The sequence below is a fragment of the Sapajus apella genome, unplaced genomic scaffold (genome assembly GCF_009761245.1).
Source record: "Sapajus apella isolate SASKATOON/1434 unplaced genomic scaffold, GSC_monkey_1.0 scaffold47, whole genome shotgun sequence".
In the NCBI taxonomy this organism is placed as follows: Eukaryota; Metazoa; Chordata; class Mammalia; order Primates; family Cebidae; genus Sapajus; species Sapajus apella.
This window is the reverse complement of record NW_022436987.1, coordinates 1,766,511-1,791,666: the sequence shown is the minus strand read 5'-3', so window position 1 is coordinate 1,791,666 and position 25,156 is coordinate 1,766,511. Positions and strand designations below refer to the sequence as shown.

The window sequence follows — 25,156 nt, the reverse complement described above, 5'->3', positions numbered from 1 at the left end:
CACCGGGGCTCCAGCTTGGCCCGCGCGTCTGCCCGCGGGGGTGCGGGGCCAGGGCCCTAGGGGGCGCGCAGGGTGAGTCTGTGGCATCGCAGTGGAGGACGGCGCCGTGCTAGGCGGGGGTCCCAGGGAAGCGGCTGCAGGGATCTCTGCTGGGAGGGCTGGACCGCGGGGCTCACCGAGGGCAGAGGGTCTACTGCAGAGCCAGGCCCCCAGGAAGCTGCGGCAAGTACCGCGCCCGCCGAGCTCGCTCCCGCGCCCGCCCCAAGATGGCGCCCCTCCCCCTCCCCCTGCGCGCGCCTCCGCCGCTCGGGGCGCGGCCCCGCGGCCCGCGCGCTCCTGGGCGGGGGATGTTGTGATGGAGAAGCAGCGGCAGAGCCCGAACCCCGCAGCCTGAGCCACCTCCGTCATCTGGGCCCGGGGCCTCGCCGCGCAGGTAGGAGCTGTCCCTGCCCCGGCCCAGCCCTGGTGGCTGCGTCCGGATCCCCAGCGGCCGGCGGACCCTGACGCCTCTTCACCGCAGTAGCCGGGGTCTCCCGGCCGGGCCCCATCCCCCATCCCCGGGCCGCCCTCCCACCGTGCGCCTGCAGACCGTCCTCTCATACTTCCCATCGCAGGGTCCACTCGGGTCCTCACACCGCCCCCTCCGCTGTCCTTTACCTCCTGCCCCTCGGGGTGACTAGGGGAGGGTATGGAGGACGCGAAGCGAGGGGCGGTGGAGGTTGGGGGAGGGGAGGCCCAGGGCCGGGAAGGGGACCTGGGGGTGGGGTGGGCTGGCCGGCCGCGCCGCCGATTCCAGCAGGGATCCCAGGCCTGAGATCTGTCAAGCCGCATTCTGTTGCCCTCAGCGACCGAGGGGTGTGCCCTGGGGCGGCTGTGTCCCCAGCTCAGCCAGGGCCCAGCACTGGCAGGACCACTCATTAGGAGCAGTTTTCCCACTGCCAATTCCTAACCTGTTTTGAATCTGCCTGTGTATCTCTTGCATTCTGAGCCCCTCCCCCTATGGTCCTAGCTCTCTCCACCCTTCAGAGTCTACGCTTGCTGTATTCATTTCCTTACTTCCCATTCATTCTTAAAATCACTCCACTCTGTGTCCCTGACACCCGCTGAAACTGTCCATGCCAAGGTCACTGGAGACCTTGTGGAGAACTCCAGTGGACACTTTGCTGTTATCTTCTTTACCTCTGAGTAGTCTTCCGTGAGGTCTGTTCTCTCTCCTTGAAGCATTTTCCTGCTTTCTGTCCTGCAGCATTGTCTGCTCTTCTCAATCTCATTTGCTTCCTTCTCCTCTCTTTAGATGCTGGTGAGGCTCTTGGCTCTGTCCCGAGCTGTCTTCTTTCATTCTCTGTTCTTTCTCCCCAGATATTTTATTCACTCCCAAAGCTTCAAATTTCATATATATGCTAATGAGTCTCAAATATATATATCCAGCTCAGACTTCTTTCCTGAAATCCATACTCATATATCCAGCTGCCCTCTTGACATCTCCTTGAAAGACAAACAGGAATTCCAAACCTATAGATTCCAAGCTGAGTTATCGTCCCTGGTTTTCTCTGTACCCTACTTCCAAATCTCTTCTTCCTTCAAATCTCAGAAATGGCTATTTGCCAATCAGGAGTCATGAGCAAGACTCAAGATTAACCCTCCTCTCATCCTCTGCATCTCATTTCACCAAGTTCTGTCACATCCACTGCCTAAGTATTTCTCAAATCCATTCATTTCACTCTTTCCCCACTGCCACCCAAGTTAATCTCAGCCACCACCTTTTTTTTTTCCTGACTACTTTAATAGCATACCCTCTTGCCTACCTCCCTTTATTCTCAACACAGCACCCAGAGTGATGCTTTAAAAAATGCTTCCAATCACTTATTCATTCAACACATATGATTTGAGCACCTACTATACACCAGGCACTGTGTTAGGTCCTGAAGATATAATTGTGAGCAAAAGAGATGGGTCCTCGGAGCTGACAATCTAGGAGAAAAATCAAATAAGAATAACATTACAAATGTACTAGATACCATGAAGAAAAACTGTGTGGTGCCTTGAGAACACCAGGAGCAGCAGCTAAATTGGTTTTGGGGATAGGGAGAAAGGGTCCAGGATGGCTTCTCTGAGAACACGACGTTTGAACTAAACTATAATGGATGAGTAGAAGTTAATTCAACTTAGAGAGTAGGAGAAGAGGTCCCAGGCAGCATGGGAATCATGTGCAAACACCTTGTAGAAAGAAAACATGTAATATCTTTGAGGGATCAGAAGAAGGCCACTAAGGCTACAGAGCAGAGTGACCAAAGCCAGGAGCAGAGAGGAGGAAGGCAGGTGCCAGACTGAGCAGGAAATTTAGGCCACGTCAAGAATTTTGTCTTAAGGGCTGGGCATGGTGGCTCACGCCTGTAATCCCTGCACTTTGGGAGTCCGAGGTGGGCGGATCACCTGAGGTCATGACTTCAAGACCGGTCTGGCCAACATGGCAAAACCCCATCTCTACTGAAAGTAGAAAAAATTAGTCAGGCATGGTGGTGTGTGCCTGTAATCCCAGCTAGTCAGGAGGGTGAGGCAGGTGAATTGCTTAAACCCAGAAGGCAGAGGTTGCAGTGAGCCGAGGTCTTGGCACTCCATCTCAAAAAAGAAAAAAAAAGAATTTTGTCTTAAGGTCTCTGTCCTTGATGGTAGTGGATATGGGGAGTTAATGAAGTCTAGAAATTTTTCTCGGAGAGAAAATTATCAGAGGGATGGATTGAACATAAGGAGTGCAGGAGAAGGACATGTCAAGGACGTACCCCTACTTCAGATTCACAGAATAGGATGGGTTGTATCATTCCACGAGCCAGGATCCTGAAAGAGGACCAGTTAGTGTGTGGGAGTGGGAAACATGAGTGGGTGTATTAGCTTGAGACATCCAAGTGGGGGTGTTGAATAGAAAGTTGAGTGTACTTGTCTGGAACTCAGGTGAGGGGTCTGAAATGGAGGTGTGAATTGGGAAATCATCAGTGTATAACTGAAGCTGTGGACGTGAATGAATGCCTATATCAATTATAGGACGAGAAAGAGAACAGGGCATGAGAATATGAGCCAGCAAAGGAGTCTAGGAACCCAGCAAACAGTAATGAGAAGTTTAAAGTAAGCCAGGAGATGAGAGTGTGGAGGCCACTGAGAGAGGCTGGATGAGAGAGATCCATGGGGTCAGATGCTGTTGGGAGGGCACCCAAGATGAGGACTGTGTCTGTTGGATTGAATGACACAGGGGTCATGTTGACCTTGGTGGGAGCTGTTACTGAGTCGTGTTGGGAGTGGAAGCAGGCTTGGAAGGGGTTGAGGAGTGAGTGGGAGGTGAGGAAGTGGCAACAGTGAGTGAGACAACTCTCTCAAGAAGTTTGCCTGTATGGGGGAGGAAAGAGCAGTGAGTGGCTCTGGAGAAGTGTCAGCTTAGATTGGGAGAGAGTGGGTCCTATTGAGAAGGAGAGGTTGATTATAGAGGAGAAAATAGATAAACAGTGGTATACAATTCCTGGAAAGACATCTTAGGAAGAATCCAAATTATAGGTGAGGCAGTTGGTTTTCGGAAGGAGAGGAAAGGATGGGTCCTGAAGTTTGGCTGGGTTTTATGTTTGAGGATGTTCCCCAGTCGGATGGCTTCCCTTTCCTCTGTGAATTAGGAGGGAAGATCATCCTCTGAGAGGGATGGGCCACAGAGAGTTGTGTCCTAGTCTCAGGCAGGCCTTCACTGATGTCTGGGCTGTAGTGAACCCCAGGTTCCTGTAATGTCCTGCTCTTCGTCCTTCATAATATTCAGGAAACAAACAGGGAATGCTACGAGTGCCAGGCACTGTTCTAGATGTTGGTATTACACTGCGTCATAACGAGTTGTTCAATGGCTGTTTCCCCCTAAACTGAGAACTCCTCCAGAGGAGGAACCATTTCTTTTTTATTCATCACTCTCCTCTGTGTCTAGCACAGTGTCTGGCATATGGTAAGCTGTCAGATTACCTGACTCCTGACTTTGGGCAAGACTCAACCCCTGCCCCTGTGGTCTGATACCAGGATCTTCAGGTTTAGTGGCTACTTCTTTCAGTTCCTGCCCTGGGGCCCCTGCCTAGCTCCCTGCCTTGAGCCAGAACCTATTTGGCTCTTTGCATCCTTTGGTAACTCCAATGAGAAGGGAGAGCTTAGGTTGTGTTCCTTTAAAAAATTGGACTGAAGTTATCTTTTTGACCTCGAGCAGTGGGGTATTGGTGACCACACTACCTCAGGCTAGATGCTCAGGTTTCAGCGCTTAAACAGAGTTTCCTCAGTCCTCCTCTCATACTTCCTGCCCCCGTGACCAGATTGGCGGGGCTGCCCTGCAGTCAACTTGGCTCTTCACTGTTTCAGCCTCACAGCGCATGCACCCTTCTCAGATTATATCTCCTAGTGCCAAGGAGGCTGGTCTCAGCCTGACCTTTGAGAAATCTGGCTCCGTACACCACTGCTTCAGAGAAGGGCTTGCCATCCTTAAGGTCCTCTGAGCATGGCAGAGTCATGGAGTCTTCTACTTCCTGAAACCCATGGAGATGCCACTCTTGAACACTGTCTGAGCCAAAATGTTGGTTTAAGCTACCCCTCTCCCTCCCTTTTCCTAGATCTCAGCCCTCACCTCTCCAGGACTCCTGTCCCATCTTACTTCCCTCTCAGGGACCCTTTGACATTCTCTGACACCCTCCCAAACACGCTCTTTGCTCCTCCGCAGCCCATTGGGCCACACAGCCTTTCTTGGTACCTATTCCTAGCCAGTTCTGAGCTTCTTAGTTTCTCCCACCCCGTGTCTCTCCTGTTCATCCTTCCTTTCCTTCTGCGCGACAGCCCAGTCTGTGGCAGCACACGGCATACTCTCTCCGGTAATGGGAATGTGAAATTGAATAGGACACCATCTCAGATATTCTGATAGAATGTGGTCCTGGGTGTTGTGAGACACGAAGGAGAGAATGGTCACTTGAGGGTGGGGAGAGAACGGGAAAGACTGCTCAGAGCTGTGGCCGCTGAGATTAGTTTTGAAATACAAGCAGAGGTTCTCACAAGGGAAGACAGAATTCTAGGCTGAGGGAGCAGTATAAACAAAGACCCAGGGCTTGAAGAGTGTGTGACATGTTCCAGAATCTGCCACACACTTCATGTAGCTGGAGTATAAGGTATAAAGGAGGCGGCAGGTGGGGGGAGGTCTGACAGGTTATAGGAGTTGGCTCAAGGGGGCTCTTGGTTGTTCTGCTGACGAGTGCAGACATTATCCGAAAGGCAGTGGTGAGCCCTCTAATTTTCTGAACCAAGGAGTGACACAATCTGGTTTCCATTTTTGGAAAATTACTGTGGTTCTGGGAGGAGGCAGAGCTGTCTATTTTTTTCTTCATTTATTCCACTGGCCATGAGTTTTCTTATTGGCCAGGCGGAGCCACACTGAGCAGATCAACAGCTACACGTGAGGCAGACACATGCACTGAAACCTTTTTCATTTTACAGACTAGGGTCTGAGGAACTAGAGACACGGAAAGGTAAGCTATGAGGCTGGGAGCTATGGCTCACACCTGTAATCCCAGCACTTTGGGAGGCCAAGGCAGGTGGATCACCTGAGGTCAGGAGTTCGAGACCAGCATGGCCAACATGGTGAAACCCCATCTCTACTAAAAAAAAAAAAACCAAAAAACAAAAATTAGCTGGGCGTGGTGGCGAGTGCCTGTAATCCCAGCTACTCAGGAGGCTGAGGCAGGAGAATCGCTTGAACCTGGGAGGCAGAGGTTGCAGTGAGCTGAGATCACGCCATTGCACTTCAACCTGGGCGCACAGCACCTGGAGAGATGGGTGAGCCTTGCTTAGGCAGCTGCAGCACCTGTGCTTAGTGCTGAGGACACAGAGGGAAGTGGGATAGCGGGGAGTCGGGGGAAAAAAGAACTCCTTAGCACAGGAACAGGGAGATAGGGAACTCTCAGACAAGACATCAATGAGAAAGGACTGTACAGTGGGAATTAGAAAGAATGCAGTGCAGTGTTTGTTGCGACGGTCAGTGAGGGAGAATTGTGTGTTGGGGGAAGGGTCAGGTAGGAAGAGAGAATCAGTGAGGCCATCGAGGGAGGAGGGAGTAATGTGGTAGGGGCTGTCTGCAGGAGGGCTTGCATAGAGGGCTCAGGATGAGAGAGAAGTGGGCAGTGGTTGGTCAGGGAGAAATAACTGAAATAGGGGGGTGGTGAGGGTCCAGGGAGAGAACACTTTAACGTGGGAGTCCGAGGAGGAGAGTAGCAGAGTGGTGGGAAGGTCAGGGAGAGTGGGGAGGATGGAATGGGGCCCGAGGGTGGGTCCCTGGGCGGCGGGCTGGAAGGACAGCTGGGACTCAAACAGTTGCATTTCGGAGAAGCTGACCCACGAAGGGCTCTGAGGAGGCAGTTGGAGGGAGGGCTCGGGAGGGGGAGCTGTCCTCTTACCTGAAAGGCAGGTGGAGTTTGTTTGGGGCACCATGAGGCACAGTAACGTAACCAAAGTGTTTTCTGACACTGGCAGAGGAGGTGCCGAAGCAAGGCCTTGAGGACATGTGGACTGATTCATACATTCATTCAACAAATATGAATGGAGTTCCTGCTCTGTGCCAGGACTATGCTAGGCACTAGGCATACTGTGTTTAACCAGAAAAGGCAAAATCCTCAACATGGGAATTATAAATTATAGTCATAAGGAGTCAATCATTAGACAAAGTAAACAATAAATTGGCTTGTCACATGGTGACAGGCGCTAGTGAAGCGTTTAGGGGTTGCTGAGGAGGGGCCGAGGTAGCTATGGTTTTAAAATGGGTGTTCAAGGAAGGTTTCACTGAGGCTGTGACATTTGGTCAAAGATCTGAAAGGCTGGGCTGGACATGGTGGTTCACGCCTGTAATCCCAGCACTTTGGGAGGCCAAGGTGAGTGGATCAGGAGGTCAGGAGCTCGAGACCAGCCTGGCCAACATCTCGAAACCTGGTCTCTACTAAAACTACAAAAATTAGCTGGGCATGGTGGTGGTCACCTGTAATCCCAGCTACTCGGTAGTCTGAGACAGGAGAATCACTTGAACCCAGTAGGCGGAGTTTGCAGTGAACTAAGATCGTGCCATTGCACTCCAGCCTGAGTGACAAGAGCAAGACTCAGTCTCAAATCAAAACAAAACAAAGATTTGAAAGGCTGGAGGACCCAGGGGAAAGGCTCCTATAGTGACTCAGGACAGGGCATTATAAGGGCTGGCAGAGGGACCAATGCCCAATGGGAGCTACTTATGGAAATAGGGAAATTGTCACCAAGATGTAGCTTCAGCTGGCCAGAGGAGCCATGAATTGTGGCCAAGGGCCTGCCCTCTGTGACCTGCCCTCCAGTGCTATGTCCTGTGGGGCTGGTTCTGCAGCTTATTTGCTCCTGTCCTCACAGTCCTTGATATGGTGTGGGCATGGGGGCTGGTTGAGCTGAGTGATTTATGACAATGGGAACACAGCCTGGGGAGCTTACAGTGGTGGGGCTTGGGACGGAAGTGTGGCAGGAGGAGAGGGGCAGTCAGTGATCAGTGTCCAGAACACATGAGCCAGTCCCATGCTAGTGGTGTTCCTGGCACAGAAAGCCCCGGGTGGATGAGCTGCTGGGTGGGGAGACACAGAGAGCCATTGTGTGGATGCCCTGCTGGTGGGACCAAGGGCAAGCAGGCGCCAGCTGTGCCATCCCAGCAAGCTCAGAGCAGGGGATATAGGGATGCGGTGGGCCTCAGACCTAGGCCTGGCCTGTGATGGGGGTGATGGTGCTGGGACAGAGGTTGAGCCCAGTCATTCTCATGGGATAGAGAGCCATGGGTGTTAGTCTGCTTAGTACAGGGAGATGAGGAGGCACAGGGCATAGCCCTGGGGCAGAAGCAGGGATGTTGCTGTCCTGGACCAGAGGCTCAACAGCGTCTCTCCTCCCTACTCCGCAGGAGCTGCCAAGGCCATGTCTGTTCCGTCGTCACTGAGCCAGTCGGCCATTAATGCCAACAGCCACGGAGGCCCTGCACTGAGCCTACCGCTGCCCCTGCACGCTGCCCACAACCAGCTGCTCAACGCCAAGCTGCAGGCCACAGCTGTGGTACCCAAAGAACTGCGAAGCGCCATGGGGGAGGGTAGTGGGCCTGAGCCAGGCCCTGCCAATGCCAAGTGGCTAAAAGAGGGCCAGAACCAGCTCCGTCGGGCCGCCACGGCCCACCGTGACCAGAATCGCAATGTGACCTTGACCTTGGCGGAGGAGGCCAGCCAGGAGCCTGAGATGGCACCCTTGGGCCCCAAAGGCCTGATACACCTGTACTCTGAGTTGGAGCTCTCAGCCCACAACGCGGCCAACCGAGGCCTACGAGGACCTGGCCTGATCATCAGCACCCAAGAGCAGGGGCCAGACGAGGGAGAGGAGAAGGCAGCAGGGGAGGCTGAGGAGGAAGATGATGATGATGAGGAGGAAGAGGAGGAGGAGGACTTGTCTTCTCCCCCAGGGCTGCCTGAGCCCCTGGAGAGTGTGGAGGCCCCTCCCGGGCCCCACGCCCTTACAGATGGCCCCCGGGAACACAGCAAGAGTGCCATTCTCCTGTTTGGCATGCGAAACAGTGCGGCCAGTGACGAGGACTCAAGCTGGGCTACCTTATCCCAGGGCAGTCCCTCCTATGGCTCCCCAGAGGACACAGGTACCTTGTGGAGCTTGACATGGGCATGTGGGAGGGTGTGAGGGCAGAGGTTAGGCCTCTCATACAGAGGCCAGTGCCAGCCTGAGGTGAGCTGAGAGCCCATGTCCTCAGGCCACAGCAGGCCATGTCCACCAGGCTTTCTCATTCAGAGAGTTCTTGGGTATTCTGGTAGATCTGACCGTCATGCATGCCCTGATGGATGGATTTATCTGTTATGCATGCCACCATGGTTGATAAGTGGGTTAGTTTATTTACTGGACACTTACTAGGTAACTGGTCCTCTGCTCAGCATTTTCAGGCTTTATGTTCACAGTAAAGCTGTGAGGTAAACACTATGATTATTCCCATATTACCGATAACAAAAAAAGAGACCCAGAGAGGTTTAGTAGCTTTCTTCAGACCACAGACAGACTGAGATTGACCTAAACCAGGTCTGAGTTCAGGCCTGAGCTTTTGGCCCTGTGTTACACTGCCACCAATGCATAGAGCACAATGCACTTAGGTGCCCTTGGAACCATCTGCGCCGTTTTAACAGGCCACACCTCTTGGGAGCAGCCAGCTCCCAATAGGTCAGGAGTTTGAGATCAGCCTGGCCAACACGGTGAAACCCCACAGAAGTCTGTTTGGAAAGAATGGGGATGTTGTGTGCTTATAATCCGTATGTCCTGTACAGAGCACCATTGCAAGGATACAGTTTTGTCAGGAATAGGATATTGACTAAAGGTTAGAAAATAAAACCCTTTGGGTGGGAGGAGAATAGATGTTACGATTACTCATTAAATATGTCCCATTTAAATAAGCTGAGTCTCCACATTTTCTTTTCTTTTTTTTTTTTTTGAGACGGAGTTTCACTCTTGTTACCCAGGCTGGAGTGCAATGGTGCGATCGCGGCTCACCGCAACCTCTGTCTCCTGGGTTCAAGCAATTCATCTGCCTCAGCCTCCTGAGTAGCTGGGACTACAGACGTGCGCCACCATGCCCAGCTAATTTTTATATTTTTAGTAGAGACGGGGTTTCACCATGTTGACCAGGATGGTCTCGATCTCTTGACCTCGTGATCCACCCGTCTCGGCCTCCCAAAGTGCTGGGATTATAGGCGTGAGCCACCGCGCCCAGCCGAGTCTCCACATTTTTTAATGTTATGTAGAGAATACAGGAAAAGCTGAGGAACAATGCGTGGCGATAATGGGCTGTAGTAACAACCCTGGAATTCTGTAGATGGAAGTCTAAGAAAGATTAGGAAAGACCCCCATCCTCACAAGGCCATACCCATCCCCCAACTGTGCAATCTTTGTAGAGAACATGCAGTTCAGATGAGCCTAGGGCTGCACACCATCCCCTTTCGAAAAATTCATTCTGGGCTGGGTGCAGTGGCTCGTGCCTGCAGCACCCTGGGAAGCCAAGGTGGGTGGATCACCTGAGGTCAGTAGTTCAAGACCACCCTGGGCAACATGGTGAAACCCTGTTTCTACTAAAACTTTAAAAATTGCTGGGTGCGGTGGAAGGAAGGAAGGGGAAGGGGAAGGGAGGAAAGAAGAAGGGAAGGAAAGAAGGAAGGAAAGAAAGAAGAGAGAGAAAGGTATTAGTCAGGTGTGGTGGCGTGCACCTGTAGTCCCAGCTACTGGGGAGGCTGAGGCAGGAAAATCGCTTGATCCTGGGAGTTGGAGGTTGCAGTGAGCTGCAATGGCACCACTGCACTCTAGCCTGGTTGACAGAGTAAGACTCTGTCTCTAAATAAATAAATAAATAGCCTGTATTGTGTGAATCAGTATCCAAGTAGTAGGCACATAGTTGATCTGTCTCTCTCTCTCTTTCTCTCTTTTTAAAGTATAGACAGTGTCTCACTATGTTGCCCAGGCTGGTCTTGAACTCCTGTTCTCAAACAATCCTCCTACCTTGGCTTCCCAAAGCACTAGGCTTACAGGCATGAGCCAGTGTGTTTGGCCTAATCCAGTTACCCCTCTATTTTATTTGCTTGCAGTTTTGCTTTTGTTTTTTAACTGAAGAAACATTTGTTTGTCCTGGGTTTTCTATGATCTGGAATTTTCAGACTCTCTCCTGTGGTTGTATTTACTATGTTCCTCTTCCCCTGAATTTCCTGTAAATTGGTTGTTAGTTCTAGAGCCTTGATCAGACTCAGATGTGAGTGTTTTTGTGTTTTGCTTTTGCAAGAATATTTCATAGGTGGTATTAAGTACTTCTACCAAAGGCAAAGTCGGATTGCCTCTCTTTTTGTGATGTTAGTGGCCTTTAGTGGTCATTGCCTCACCTCCTTTGAAAAGGAACAGTCCCTCCTCCACTCCAGCTGATTACTTTTGGGATTAGGATGAGGAAAAATGTAGTTTGAATGCAGCCAGGTAAAGGGAAACTGAAAACTAGATATTAGTGTAAAATAGCCCAATTTCTAAATGTTGTCAACAAATTCTGGTTTTTTTTTTTTTGAGACGGAGTCTCACTCTGTCCCCCAGGTGTAAAATTGGCTCATTGCAACCTCCGCCTCCCAGGTTCAAGTGATTTTCCTACCTCAGCTTCCTGAGTAACTGGGATTACAGGTGCACACCTCCATGCCCGGCTAAGTTTTGTATTTTTAGTAGAGACGGGGGTTTCGCCATGCTGGTCAAGCTGGTCTCAAACTTCTGACTTCATGATTTGCCTGCCTCAGCCTCCCAGAGTGCTAGGATTACAGGCGTGAGCCACTGCGCCTAGCCAATTAATTCTGTTTTTTTAAAAAACACTGTGCAGGCCACACACAATCTATCTGAGGCTTGCATCAGTCTGCAGGTTGTAGGTTGCAAGTTTGCAACCCTAGGGGGTGTGAGTCAATGGCCAAATAGAGGCCTAGTTGCTCAGTCGCCCCTGGGATGGTCACTGTGGTGGCTGCAACTATGAACCACCTATGAAGCTTCTAGGAGTAGGAGGCCAGAACTGCTGAAAAGCTGGGACGGGCATGCTGGGCAGTGACCTCAGCAAGGATGTTGGAATGGCAAGGGGATTCTCAAGGATCGTGCACTGGTGGAGACTTTGTGAGTTGAGGATAGAGGTGGGGGCCAGCCCAGGAAAGGGGCTAAGTCACTGATTGCTCTTTTGTGACTGTGTTGCTGCGACCATGAGGGCTGCAGAGAAGGTTTGTCTTCCTGCAGGAATGAGGATAGAATTGAGAAAAAATTATTTTCTCCTTCCTATTGTAGGATATTCATAGAGTTATGATTGAATGCATAAATGCATGAATTCATGAATTAAATGAATGATGAATGAGTAAACTTTACTACCTGTATTGGATGCATACTCTGCTCCAGGCCTTGTCCTAAATGCTGGAAATGTATACTGTGGGGTAAAGATGTTCTTACTCTCATGGCCTTCACAGCTGGTAAGGAGTCAAAGAAAGAAACAGGTTGTTATGATCAGTGTGATGAGCTCTCTGGGGCTGGGGAAGTACAGGAGGGGCCCCTGACCCTGCCTGTGTGAGTGGTGGCAGAAAGGGCAACGGGTTAGTTTTGAGAAGGTACCTGTACACTGATGTCTGAAGGAGAAGTAGCTGATAGCCAGGTGAAGATTAAGAGAAATAGAGGTGGGCTGGGAGAGGATAAGGGGCATGTCCCAAGCAAAGAGAGAGAAGGGAGATGGGGAGTGGCCAGAGATAAGGCTGAAAGGCAGACAGGTTCATGACAGCACCTAAAACCTGGGGAGGAATTTGGACTTCATCCTGAGGGCAGTGACAAAACAATTAAGAGGACTAAATTGGAAAATTACTTGATTAGTATCTCAGTAGAATCATTTGGGCCGTAGTGTGCAGCTGAGATTGGAGGAGACTAGACAGGAAAAGAAAGACCAGTTACCATGTTGTTGCAATGATCCAGGTTAAAAAAAATTCAAGTAGCCTGGGCTATGTTAGTGATGTGGGGTGGAGAGAAGGGGAGAGCATTAAGTCAATCACTGATTCCTGAGCAAGTGAGTACACCTGGTTTCGCCACTAAGGCATTTGTGAGTGAATGAATGAATGAAGGAATGATACACGACCATTTAATGTGTAAGTGCCTGCATGAATTGATGCAGGAGTGAAGGTGTGTGTTCTGGAATAAATGCATGTGTGTGAAAGCAAAAGCCTGGGTGGGCTGTGCTTGGAGGGAGATGTGCCAAGCTCCAGAAGGGCCTCCCAGATGGCCCAGGGGGGAGAAGCTGCCCTTCCAGGACAGATCGGAAGGATGCAGCTCTTCGAAGCAGGAAGGCACAGGCTGGCAGGGATGGCAGATGGATTGGTGTGTGTGACTCAGTCAGGAGATGGCAAACTGGTCCCCAGATTCCAGAAGTGTCCATCCCTCATGAAGCAGGCTGTGGCTTTGGAGGGCATGGAGGCTGTAGGTGTGGTGTTCCTGGAAGGTTTTAGCAGGAGAGTCCTGAGACAATGGAGGGTCTCTGGGGAAGAGCAGGTATTCCCTGAGCCTCAGCTAAGTTTTAGGTTAGCTGCAAACCTTATTCTGTAGGGTGTGAGGTGGGGGGAAGTCGGGGCGGGGGAGAGGCGGTGATGGCTGCCTAGAAGGTGGATGGGCAAGAGCCCCTCCTCTTTGGATGTCTGTGGGCCCACGTCATTTGGAAGCTGAGGATGGTGAAGCATCCTGCCTGAGTAACTCATCAGGTGTGCAGCCACCTTAGTGTAACCACGCCCACTCCCAGCCCCACTGTGTCTGGTTGCCCAGCAGCCGGGGTCTTGGGACAGTCTGTCCCTTAGTGCTGCCTCTTGGACCAGTCAGGATTCCTGGTTTCCCTGGTAACGGGAAGCACGTCAGCAGTCTGGGCGCTCCCAGCCGGTCCTGGTGCTGCGGTTGCCGAGGAGACGCTGCAGCCTAGCTGGGCCCTGGCAGGTGAGGTGGGGGGTGGTGCTGGGAAGCCCCAAGCCCAGCCTCATGCCTGCCGGGGCCCAGGACCTCAAAGCCCACCCTTGGGTTCAAGCGGCTGTGCATGTCCTAGACAGGGGCTGGATCCCTGAAGGCCTTGAAACCACACCCTATTTATGCTGAGAGCTATAGGCTCTACAAGGCCCCAGGCAGCTGGGGTATTCCTGAGAGGCTGAGTCCCCTGGTGTTCCTAACACTGGGCTTGGCTTGGGCACTGAGATGACCACCGAAGGGTGGAATGGAGATTCAAGATTGGGGGAGGGGAGCCAGGTTGAGGAAGAAGAGGTGTGAACAAGAGGGGCTGGGGTCTCATGAACCTCCCTTTCTCCTCCCTTCCCCACCCCCAAAGGAGATGCCCTAGCATGGTGGTCCTGGCCCCTCCCTAGCAAGCTCCAGGCGGGGGAGGATCTTGCCTGGCAGACGCTCTGCCCTGGTGAGAAGGGGGTGGGATAAGCTTTTCTCTGCAGCCCGGCACCAGGCTGTGAGCCCAGCTGGCTGGGCTGGAGGGGCTGTGAGGAGGGAGGGTGGAGGCAGGAGGGGCCGGGAATGAGCGCCATGTTCTCCCAGGACTTTTTCCTGGCCATCATCCTGCAGGACAGCAGTCCAGGTGAGGGGCAGCATGAGGCTGGGCATCATGTGGGGTGGGGCTGGAAGAGCGAGAAGAGTTAGAGGACGCATGAGCGGGTTACAGGGAGGAATGGAGTGGTGTGGCTCTGCCGGCAGAAAGGGTGTGTGACACAGATGCGAGGTATGTGTGTATGTGCATGTCATGTTTGCCTGCAATTGTGCGGCAAGGTTCAGGGAGTGAGCTTCTGTGGTGTCTGCACACATTTGGCAGGGGTTGACGTATGCTGTGTGTCTGAGTGTGGGTCTGCCTGTATGTGTGGTACCCACATGTGTGTTAGGGGCCATTGTGGTGTGGTATCTGCACACCTGTGTGGCAGGGGCTGGTATGTTTAGCTGCATGCACACACACCTCTGTGGTGTCTGCTTAAGTGTATGGCTAAGGTTGGTGTGTGTGTTTGCCCCTGCACATACATGTGCACCTGTGTGTGATACCTGCGGTCTGTGCTGGCATTTTCTGTGTTGCATATGCTGGTGTTTGCGGCTGCGCAGGTATGTGGTAGGGCTTGCTTGTGTTGTGTGTCTGTGTGTACATGTATATGTGCAGGAGTTGGAAAGTGTTCACCTTCGTGTACAGAGATACAGATATGTGTGAAAGGAGGTTGATTGGGGTCACTCAACCTCCCCTACTCCCTTCCTTCTTTCCTCCCTGCCTTCCTCCTTTCCACAGTGTGGCCACATTAGCCACTAGCAGGGCCCAGGAGGAGACCTGAGCTATGTTCCCTACTGGTGGCCCCACATGTGGTGACTCCAGACTGTAGGCTCTAGGAGGAAGCAGGAACTGTGTTGTGGTATAGCTCTTCCTCCACCCCTTCTCAACCATGGGGTCCCAGAGAGGACTGGGCATAAGCATCGGCTGTCTGCTTGTTGGGTAGGCTGACCCTCACCAAGCCTCCCGCCTGGCAGATTCCTTCTGGAACCCCAACGCCTTCGAGACGGATTCCGACCTGCCGGCTGGATGGATGAGGGTCCAGGACACCTCAGGGACCTATTACTGGCACATCCCGACAGGGACCACCCAGTGGGAACCCCCCGGCCGGGCCTCCCCCTCACAGGGGAGCAGTCCCCAAGAGGAGTCCCAGGTGAGGCTCACAGGCCTGTTGGTTTTGGGCCAGGGGTGGAGGGAGTGTGTGTTGCCAGAGTAGGATGAGATACCCACTTACCGCTCCCATCCCTCCTCCTAGCTCACCTGGACGGGTTTTACTCACGGAGAAGGCTTTGAGGATGGAGAGTTTTGGAAGGTGGGTAAGGGGACCTGCTTTACCAGGCGATAACTGGAGAAGGGGCATCATTTTGATCCTGATTCCTCAATCCCCTTCCCAAGGATGAACCCAGTGATGAGGCCCCAAGGGAGCTGGGACTGAAGGAACCTGAAGAGGGGACATTGACCTTCCCAGCTCAGAGCCTCAGGTGAGCCGCCAGATGCAGTGGGCTGGCAGTGGAATGGTTCTGTCTGGAAGGGGCCTTGGGACAGCTCCATTTATGGGGGCACTGTGCTAAGTGTTACCATCTGCCTTCAGCCCAGAGCCATTGCCCCAAGAGGAGGAGAAGCTTCCCCCACGGAATACCAACCCAGGGATCAAGGTTTGTTCAAGACTGACACCCATTCTAAGGTCAGGCCCTTCAGTGTGTGGGACAGCCCCTCATGTTGTGCTCTGAGGGGTCTCAGCACAGCTCCCCAGGTCTTGAGTTAGGAGTTCTTCCAGTGTCAGCACAGAGCCCTGTGTCTGAGCTGGAAGCACTTCAATTTTTAAATCAACCAGCCCAATAGCCCGGTTGGGGGCCCTCATAGTCTTGGTTCAGGTGCTGTTTTGTACTAGCTGGGGTCTCATCTGATATCTCCCTCTCCCTAACCATATGCTGTTTGGGGAACTTCTCCGTCTCTGTTCAGAACACCCTGCCTCCTGCCACGCTCTGGGTCAGGAACTCTGCTGTGTCCTGTGCTGGGGGCTCTCCAGTTTGACCTAGATCCTCTACCTCCTGCCCCTCTTCTGTGTCTGGCAGTGTTTCGCCGTGCGCTCCTTAGGCTGGGTAGAGATGACCGAGGAGGAGCTGGCCCCTGGACGCAGCAGTGTGGCAGTCAACAATTGCATCCGTCAGCTCTCTTACCACAAAAACAACCTGCATGACCCCATGTCTGGGGGCTGGGGGGAAGTAAGGACCTGAGCCAGTGGTGGGTGGTGCTGTGGGAGTGTGAAGGAAATTGTGAGAGATGGGAGATCTGACCTGCCCACAGCGGGGTGGGAAAGGAAGGAGGATATTGGCTCACCCTAAGTGGCAACCCTGTGGCTGGGACCTTGGGAGATAGTAGCCTAACAACAGTGGAGTCCATGTGAGAGATGACAAGTGACCTCCACTAGAGTGAGGCCAGCTGGGTGGGTGGTCTGACACCAAAGCAGGGGCCCCAGAGCTATAGCTAACATCCCCTGAGCTGCAGGGGGCAGAGATCAGCCACCATTCCAGCTGGAGTCCCACTGAGTGCCTGCTTCTGGGCCTGCAGGGAAAGGATCTGCTACTACAGCTGGAGGACGAGACGCTAAAGCTAGTGGAGCCACAGAGCCAGGCACTGCTGCACGCCCAGCCCATCATCAGCATCCGCGTGTGGGGCGTCGGGCGGGACAGTGGAAGGTGGGAACAGGCCCTGGGATTCCAGGGTGGGAGTCCATCCGGCATCAGAGTCCTCTCTCTAACTCTGTTCTTTGCCTTTCTTGTGCTGCTGGACCCAGAGAGAGGTACTATGCTTATTTTCCCCCTTCTACACCTGGACCAGATGCCTGGAAGTGCCCAAGCTCCCTTCTTGTGCCCTGCCCCTTCCTACCCGCTATGCTCCACCATTACCCTCCACCTCAGCATGCTTGCCTGTCTACCCTCCCTCTAGAAGGCAGCACCTACGGGGGACCAGCTGCGGGCAGAAGGCCTGGAGGAGCTGTGACGGGCAGGGAGGACGTGGGTGGGGAGGGGACCAGGCTCAGCACTGGCTGGCACTGGGAGACACTGAGGTGCCCCTCCCCCAACAGGGACTTTGCCTACGTAGCTCGTGATAAGCTGACCCAGATGCTCAAGTGCCACGTGTTCCGCTGTGAGGCACCCGCCAAGAACATCGCCACAAGCCTGCATGAGATCTGCTCTAAGGCACGGCCCCCTCCACTCCCTGGACTAGCTGCCACCTTTGCTCTACAAGGGTGTGGGTGGGGTCACTGAGTGGGGTTGGGGGGGCCCCAGGGCAACGAGGCTCTTACAAATTCTCCCTGGCTCCTCACCTCTCTTCCTTCCTCAGATCATGGCCGAACGGCGTAATGCCCGCTGCTTGGTAAATGGACTGTCCCTGGACCACTCTAAACTTGTGGATGTCCCTTTCCAAGGTTAGTGTCAAAACCCCTCCAGGTCCAGCTCTGCTTTGTTGGCAAAGGCGGGAGACCCAAGGAAAGGCATGAGCTCCTGGACAGCCCTGATAGAAAAATGAACACATGAAGACTGAATACTCCAATAAGTGGAGCCACGCTGCTGCTACTTTCATCTTGTCCCCTGCTTCCCTTTAACTGGAGGGAGGGGACAAGATGAAAGTAGGGCCTTGGCTGGGCAAGTGCCCAGCTTATGCCCTGCTGGTGGGAACTGGGGGTGAGCAAGGTCTGCCACCATGATCAACCTCCTCTTCTTTCCCATAGTGGAATTCCCAGCGCCTAAGAATGAGTTGGTCCAGAAGTTCCAAGTCTATTACCTGGGGAATGTACCTGTTGCTAAACCTGTTGGTATGTGTGTCCTTCTATACCTAGGGGCTGCTACCTTGATCCCAAAGCTCTGCCCCTACCCTGTGCCTTCTAGCACTTCCTCTACCAGAACCTTCCTCATGCTTGGTATCTTCCTACCGTTTAAAATGCATCCCACCTCCCTGTGCTGCCTGTAGTAGCAGTCAGCACTCCTTTGCTGAGCATCAGTCACCTGAGCTGTGCCAAACCAGGCACAGAGGGAGACCCCACTCCTGCATCCCATGGAAAAGCTTTGGTTGGATTGGGAGGCAGATGTTAGGTAACTGGAGACACCAGGCAGCAGCCTGTAGCTGGGTTTAGTATTACAGTGCCAGCTGTGGGCCGGGAGCATCTGGAGAAGGAAGCAGCGAGCATAATTGTCACATACTTTATTGTTGCAAAGTTCTTTAAAAACAAGAAAACAGGGTCTCACTGTGTCCCCCAGGCTGGAGTGCTGTGGCACAATCTCAGCTCACTGCAGCCTCCGTCTCCCGGGTTCAAGCAATTCTCCTGCCTCAGCCTCCTGAGTATCTGGGATTACAGGCTCCCGCCACCACACCTGGCTAATTTTTGTGTGTTTAGTGGAGATGGAGTTTCACTGTGTAGGCCAGGCTGGTCTTGAACTCCTGACCTCAAGTGATCCACCCACCTCAGCCTCCGAGAGTGCTGGGATTACAGGCGTGAGCCACTGTACCCGGCCTGATCTGCTTAACTCTTAACTCAGTGCTTTTATAGTGTCTGTTATTTATTTGTTCATTCAGTTAACAAGTATCTTTGAAGCTTACCATGTGGCAGGCCCTGGACTAGGCACTGAGAGAACAGTGGCCACAGTCCCATTTTCATAGAAGTTATAGAAGGTTATGGTAGGAAAAAAAAAACAGTAATTAATCAAATAATCACACAAATAAATGTGTGAGTTATTCACCAAGATAATGTAGCAAGATATAATAGAGGAATTTCGGCTCTTCTGGGGTCGTAAAAGACTTCCCTGTGAAAGTGACATTTGAACTGAAATCCACAAAATGAATAGAAGTGAATGTGGTCAAGTGGAATGGAGGTGGGAGTGGGACGGGAAAAGATGAGTGTCCACAGTGGGAGGTGCTTTGGCACTTCAGAAGTACTGAGAGAAGGTCAGTGCAAGATGAGGCTGAGAGCTGGGCAGCGGTCAGGCTGCCAGGTCAGGGACCTCGGGCTACGTTAATGATTTTTTTCTTCATCCTAAGACCAGCAGGGAGCTATTGAACTCTCCAAGGGTGCACTTGGCTTAATCAGATTTGAATTTTGAAAGCTCCCTTTGGCTATTTCATGGAGGGGAATGTTAATCGGGTGGAGGTGAATGTGAGCAGCTTGGTTAGGAAGCTTTTCCAGTAGTCCTGGCCAGTAATGAGAGTATCTTGGACAACAGTGGAGCTGAAGAGGAGTGCATGGGTTCAAGAGCTGTTTAGACAGGTATAGTCAACAGGCCTTGGCAATTGTTTCAGTGTGGGTGAGGGACAGAGGCATTAAGGGTGACTCCTGGGTTCCTGGCTTTTGGACCTTCTGGATAGTGGATTCTTTCTTTCAAGGTGGCAGATGCTAGAAGAGGCCAAATTGAGTGTGGAGCTTGTGAGCTCACTTTTGGACATGCTGAATTTGAGGTGCCTTTGGGAAACTGAGAGGCAAAGTCAGGTTGGCAGCTGGATTCACAGATCTGGAGCTGAGAGGAGAGGTCTGAGCTGGAGATAGAAGTTTTGGCATTATTGGGTTGTAGAGGTAATCAAAGCCATGGATGTAGAGTAGCTTGACCCTGAAAAGTGGGCATCCTGGAGCGAGAGGGAATAAGGCTAGCCATAGCCTTGATGCCCTCCAACATTCAATGGATGGGTGGAGAAAGAAACTGCCAAGGATAGTGACAACAGCAGAGAGGCGGGAAGAAGAAAAGAGGCTACCAGAAGAAGTGGCCTGGCATTATGTCAAAAGACACATAGTAAGAACTCAACAAATGTTCGATGAATGAATTTAAAAGAGTGAATTAATGAATAAATGGGACTTGCTTCTGATTACATGGCCAGGAAAGGTAGACCTAGGAGTCAAACCCCGGTCATCTTTAATTCTCTGCGCTTTCCCTCATATCGTGCTGACTTTCATGTCCAAAATCTTACATTGAAAGAGGGGATCCTTGTTAGAAAAGGTGGGGATTGAACTGAGGTTTTGAAAGAAGGCTTGAATTTGCAGAGAGGAGTGTGTATTTTATTTGGATTCAACGGTATGGCCAAAGACTTGGAACTGGAGGTGAGAAAAGCATGCTGACCCTGCGCCTTTGCCTTCCTCCTTTTCATCCTCAATTTCTAAGCCCTTCTTGGCTCTTCCAGTTGTTACCCCCATTCCCATATGTGCTCCTTTCCGTCTACCTCTTTTTTATTTTATTTTTTTTGAGACGGAGTTTCGCTCTTGTTAGGCAGGCTGGAGTGCAATGGCGCGATCTCGGCTCACCGCAACCTCCGCCTCCTGGGTTCAGGCAATTCTCCTGCCTCAGCCTCCTGAGTAGCTGGGATTACAGGCACGCGCCACCATGCCCAGCTAATTTTTTGTAGTTTTTAGTAGAGACGGGGTTTCACCATGTTGACCAGGATGGTCTCGAGCTCTTGACCTCGTGATCCACCCGCCTCGGCCTCCCAAAGTGCTGGGATTACAGGCTTGAGCCACCGCGCCCGGCCCCCCATCTACCTCTTCACTCATATCCTCACTATGCCAGATCAGCTGCCTGTGACCCTTGACTGCCCCATCAGCTTCGCACTTTTGGACAAGTGGTCTCTAAACTTACTTCCTGCTTCATTTTATGCTCCTTTTGTAATCTCCCTTTTTAATATTAGCCCCTCCAGAAGCTGCAGTATTCATTCATTAATCATTCGTTCATTCAACAAGTGGGATTGTGTGCCTGATACATGTCAGGTACTATTCTAGCTTCTTGGCATGCATTAATGAACAAGACTGACAAAGATCCCACCTTCGGCCGGGCACAGTGGCTCACGCCTGTAATCCTAGCACTTTGGGAGGCCGAGGTGGGTGGATCACCTGAGGTCAGGAGTTCAAGACCAGCCTGGCCATCATGGTGAAACCCCATCTTTAAAAATAAATAAATAAAAATAAATTAAAAAAACAAAAACAAACAAACAAAAAGATCCCACCTTTATGTAGCTTACATTCTAACAAGGAGAGACAGACAATAAAATGAGTACACTGTGGAGTATGTCAGAAGGCAACAACTGAGCCTGGGTGCAGTGGCTCATGCATGTAATCCCAGCACTTTGGGAAGCCGAGGCAGGTAGATCACCTGAGATCAGGAGTTCGAGACCAGCCTGACCAACATGGTGAAACCCTGACTGTACTAAAAAATACAAAAATTAGCCAGGCATGGTGGTGGGCACCTGTAATCCCAGCTACTTGGGAGGCTGAGGCAGGAGAATCGCTTGAACCCGGAGCTGGAGGTTGCAGTGAGCTGAGATTGCACCATTGCACTCCAGCCTGGGTAACAGAGCAAGACTCCATCTCAGAAAAAAAAAAAAAATAGGGAAAAGAAAAGAAAAGCACAGCAGGATAAGGAAGATTGTGTTTGGGGCTGGAGGTCAAGGTGTAGGTTTCGGTCCTGAGTTGTCATCAAATCTGACAGCCATTTTCCAGACTTTGCTCCACTGCTTTCACTGCTTTCGCCACTTCCCTGCCAAACCTCCCAAAACTCTGAGGCCAGGCTCCACCCCATCTATTCAGCAGTTTGACGCTGATGTCCCTTTCACACACCTGAACTTTGAGATTTCCAGTTGCCCTGGCCTAAATGTTGTAAACATCACACCCCTCTACCTGGCTTTTGAAGCACTCTGCAATCTGGCCTGGCCTATCCACTTCTGTGACACTTGGTTCTACCAGTTTGGGTGCATTTGCCCATGCTGCTTTGAGAGTGACTTGCTCATGCATCTGGAATTTCTTCAGCAGATAAGCCCTGTGTTAGAACTGGGGACAAAGGGATGAATTAAATTCCCATTTCTGTTCTTAAGATGGCCACAGCCCAGTGTGAAAAAAAGTTTTCCAGGAGTTACAAGGTGTTGTGTAAGAGTTATGTCAAAGTTGTCCTCTCCCTGCCCTGCAGCAGGGATGGCTACCTAGGTGGAGACCTGAAGGATGACAATCTGGAGTTTCTCAGTCCAGCAGGGAAAGGGCACTCGAGACAGAGGCTTTTCCTTCAGTTGCAGTCTGCGTCCCTCAAGGGCATTCTCTTCTCTTGCTTTGCATTCCCCATCTGCCTTACAGGCCATTTGCCAGGATTAATTGTTAATAATAATGCTACACAAATCATTTGAAGCTCAGGGAGCAGTAAAATATGAGGCTTGACAGCTCCGGTGAGGCCAGTTTTTGGAAGACTTGCATCCTTTTGGGAGCAGTTTGGCCATGATCCAGCCAGAAGAAAGATGAGCAAGGCCAAGGTGGGAGAAGGCATTCAAAGAAGTCCACTCTTTGTGGACTCTCTGCCCACAAAGAGTCCATATGGTCTGCTCCTAGTGGGAGCTGAGAGGCACTAAAAGGGGCAGAGGGTCTGGGAGTGGACCACAGAGGCATGTGCCTTTTGCACTGGCATTGCGCAGAGACAGTAGCTCACACAGCCAGCTTACGAGTGTGGGGACTAAAACTGATGCCTTTGCCACACCATGTGCTCCTGCCTTGGTGCTCTGCTGAGTGCAAGCAAAAGTGGAATCCATGAGGGGAAATGTTTATGGTTTGAGGTGGAGGAGACCATGCGTTATGAGAGAAAGTTGATTGATCTAAAAGTCAGGAACCTTAGGTTCCTTGGCCTTTGAGTATGTTGTAGACATTCTTGAGTAGAACTAAGATCTTGAAAGCCCTTCTAGTTCTGAAAACTGGTAATACAGAGAAGAGGTAGGAGAAAGGCATGGCTAAGAACCCAGGCTCTGGAATCAGATTTCCTGAACTCAGGTCCCCATTCCTCAATGGGACCTAAGGCATATTACCTATCTCTTCAGTTTTCTTTCTTTCTTCTTCTTTTTTTTTTTAATGGGGTTTCTCCATGATGGCCAGGCTGGTCTTGAACTCCTGACCTCAGGTGATCCACCCACCTCGATCTCCCAAAGTGCTAGGATTACAGGCGTGAGCCACCGCGCCTGGCCTATCTCTTCAGTTTTCTTATTTGTAAAATGGAAATAAAGTAGGGCCAGGCGCGGTGGCTCACACTTTAATCCTAACACTTTGGGAGGCCAAGGCGGGGGGATCACAAGGTCAGGAGTTTGAGACCAGCCTGGCCAGCATGGTGAAACCCCGTCTCTACCAAAACTACAAAAATTATGTGGGCGTGGTGGTGGGCACCTGTAATCTCAGCTACTCAAGAGGCTGAGGCAGGAGAATTGTTTGAAGCTGGGAGGCAGAGGTTGCAGTCAGCTGAGACAGCACCATTGCACTCCAGCCTGGGTGACAGGGTGAGACTCTGTCTCAGAAAAAAAAAAAGAAAAAGTTATCTATTGTGAAGTTGTGTTGTGTGGGCACAAATAAGGTAATACACTGTAATGACTTAACACACTGTGATACCGAGTAATCACTTCTCAAAATGGATATCTTAAAAAAATATTGGCTCTTGGGAGAGGACTGGCCTGTAGGGACTGATTTGGGAGTTATTGTGTGAAGCAATGTGGTATCTGAGTGGGATGAGCACTGCGAGAGCAAGATTTGAGGAAGTCAGAACTTTGGGAGGTTAGTCAGTTCAGAAGGGTGGAGGAATAGGCAGAGCCAGTGAAGATAACGAGCCTAGGATTCAAGATCTTAAAAAGTAGGAAAATGTCCAGTCACCAAAGCCAGGGGAGGAGAGCCCCAGGGCCCAGGGAAGGGATACTTGGACAGCACTGTCCAAGCTGTAGGCTGGTGAAGTGGGGATGGGGCAAAAGCCCTGGGTTTGATTGGGTGGAGCTAAAGGCCTAGGGTAGAGCTGGGGTATCCTCTCTCTACCCTCAGTGGTGTCTTGTGTCCATATGTTCTAGGGGTAGATGTGATTAATGGGGCCCTCGAGTCAGTCCTGTCCTCCAGCAGCCGTGAACAGTGGACCCCAAGTCATGTCAGTGTGGCCCCTGCTACCCTCACCATCTTGCACCAGCAGGTAAAGAACTGAGGTAGAAGTCATGGTTGTGCCTTGCCATGGAGGGAAGACTGGGGGTGAGGGGAAGAGCTGCCGCTAAGATGGATGTGGAACAGTGCGGGTGGTGTTCCTTTTTAACTGAGTTCCCTCACTGCAGACAGAGGCAGTGCTGGGAGAGTGTCGGGTGCGTTTCCTTTCCTTCCTGGCCGTGGGCAGAGATGTCCACACGTTCGCATTCATCATGGCTGCTGGCCCAGCCTCCTTCTGCTGCCACATGTTCTGGTGCGAGCCCAATGCTGCCAGCCTCTCAGAGGCTGTGCAGGCTGCGTGCATGGTAAGCGGTTAGGGTGGCGGGGTGGTGGCGTGGCCCCACGTGAGGCAGGCTGGATGGAGAGTGACTGCCCTGCTTGCCTCTGCAGCTTCGCTACCAGAAGTGTCTGGATGCCCGTTCCCAGGCCTCCACCTCCTGCCTCCCAGCACCCCCTGCTGAGTCTGTGGCACGGCGTGTAGGGTGGACTGTCCGCAGGGGTGTTCAGTCGCTGTGGGGATCCCTGAAGCCCAAACGGCTGGGGGCTCATACCCCATGAAGAAGCTCCCACCTTCCCTCCACCTGCTTGTGTTGGGCCCCAGGGAACTAAAGGGTGTGGGTTAGGGAGGGGTCTAGAGGCTATTCCTAGGCCTCAGACCTCCCAAATATGCCCCTCCCCAATAGCTAGGGTTCCCTGCCTAGGAGCTGGGGAGGGAGAGATCTAATCCCTTCAAGGAAGCGATAACACTGGAGTGATAAGAGGAGCAGGAAGCAAGGCCAGCCCTGGCTCTCCATCCCCATGTGTTTCAGGTGGAACAGGAGGAACTGGTCCAGGCCAGGCCTTATCCTCCTAGGACCCAGCAGGGGCAGGAGGAGGAAGGGACTGGTCCAGGCATGGGTCCCTTCCCCCTGCTCCATGGGCACCTCTGCTGTATTGATATCACTAATAAAGTCTGTCTGCACTGCTGTGTGGCTTCTTATACCTATATCACGCCATCAACCCCATTACCCTGTGCCTCATTTATTTATTTTTTTGAGACAGGAGTTTCACTCTTGTTGCCTAGGCTGGAG

General features: G+C 51.9%; 1 protein-coding gene and 1 long non-coding RNA gene across 13 annotated transcripts; one reads left to right on the top strand and one right to left on the bottom strand.

The window, feature by feature from the left end:
• Nucleotides 1-70: 70 nt before the first annotated feature.
• On the top strand, nucleotides 71-25,051 carry APBB1 (amyloid beta precursor protein binding family B member 1). 12 transcript variants are annotated; one of them, XM_032240562.1, is made up of 15 exons: nucleotides 71-433; nucleotides 7,949-8,683; nucleotides 15,106-15,281; nucleotides 15,384-15,440; nucleotides 15,524-15,609; nucleotides 15,720-15,783; nucleotides 16,204-16,353; nucleotides 16,700-16,827; nucleotides 16,926-16,931; nucleotides 17,217-17,331; nucleotides 17,477-17,561; nucleotides 17,865-17,948; nucleotides 23,963-24,078; nucleotides 24,215-24,391; nucleotides 24,477-25,051. In XM_032240562.1, exons 2-15 carry the CDS (start codon nucleotides 7,963-7,965, stop codon nucleotides 24,642-24,644), a joined length of 2,133 nt encoding a protein of 710 aa, XP_032096453.1. In that variant the 5' UTR covers nucleotides 71-433; nucleotides 7,949-7,962; the 3' UTR covers nucleotides 24,645-25,051. The 12 variants fall into 12 exon arrangements, with proteins under 12 accessions (XP_032096453.1, XP_032096450.1, XP_032096455.1 ...); XM_032240559.1 differs by having other exon boundaries at nucleotides 15,091-15,281; XM_032240560.1 differs by lacking the exon at nucleotides 71-433 and adding an exon at nucleotides 5,499-5,522 and having other exon boundaries at nucleotides 15,091-15,281.
• Nucleotides 19,636-21,226, bottom strand: LOC116525046. The gene is made up of 3 exons (XR_004257562.1): nucleotides 21,113-21,226; nucleotides 20,652-20,931; nucleotides 19,636-20,335 (listed from the first exon to the last, which is right to left on the bottom strand). It is a non-coding gene; the product is annotated as an uncharacterized LOC116525046 (long non-coding RNA).
• Nucleotides 25,052-25,156: the final 105 nt, after the last annotated feature.

Bases quoted from the DNA above. Each gene is read 5' to 3' on its own strand.
- APBB1 (XM_032240559.1), top strand. From the start codon at position 7,963: ATGTCTGTTCCGTCGTCACTGAGCCAGTCGGCCATTAATGCCAACAGC. The intron at 15,282-15,383 runs GTGAGGCTCACA...CCCTCCTCCTAG, and splicing joins GTCCCCAAGAGGAGTCCCAG to CTCACCTGGACGGGTTTTAC. The intron at 24,079-24,214 runs GTAAAGAACTGA...CCCTCACTGCAG, and splicing joins TCACCATCTTGCACCAGCAG to ACAGAGGCAGTGCTGGGAGA.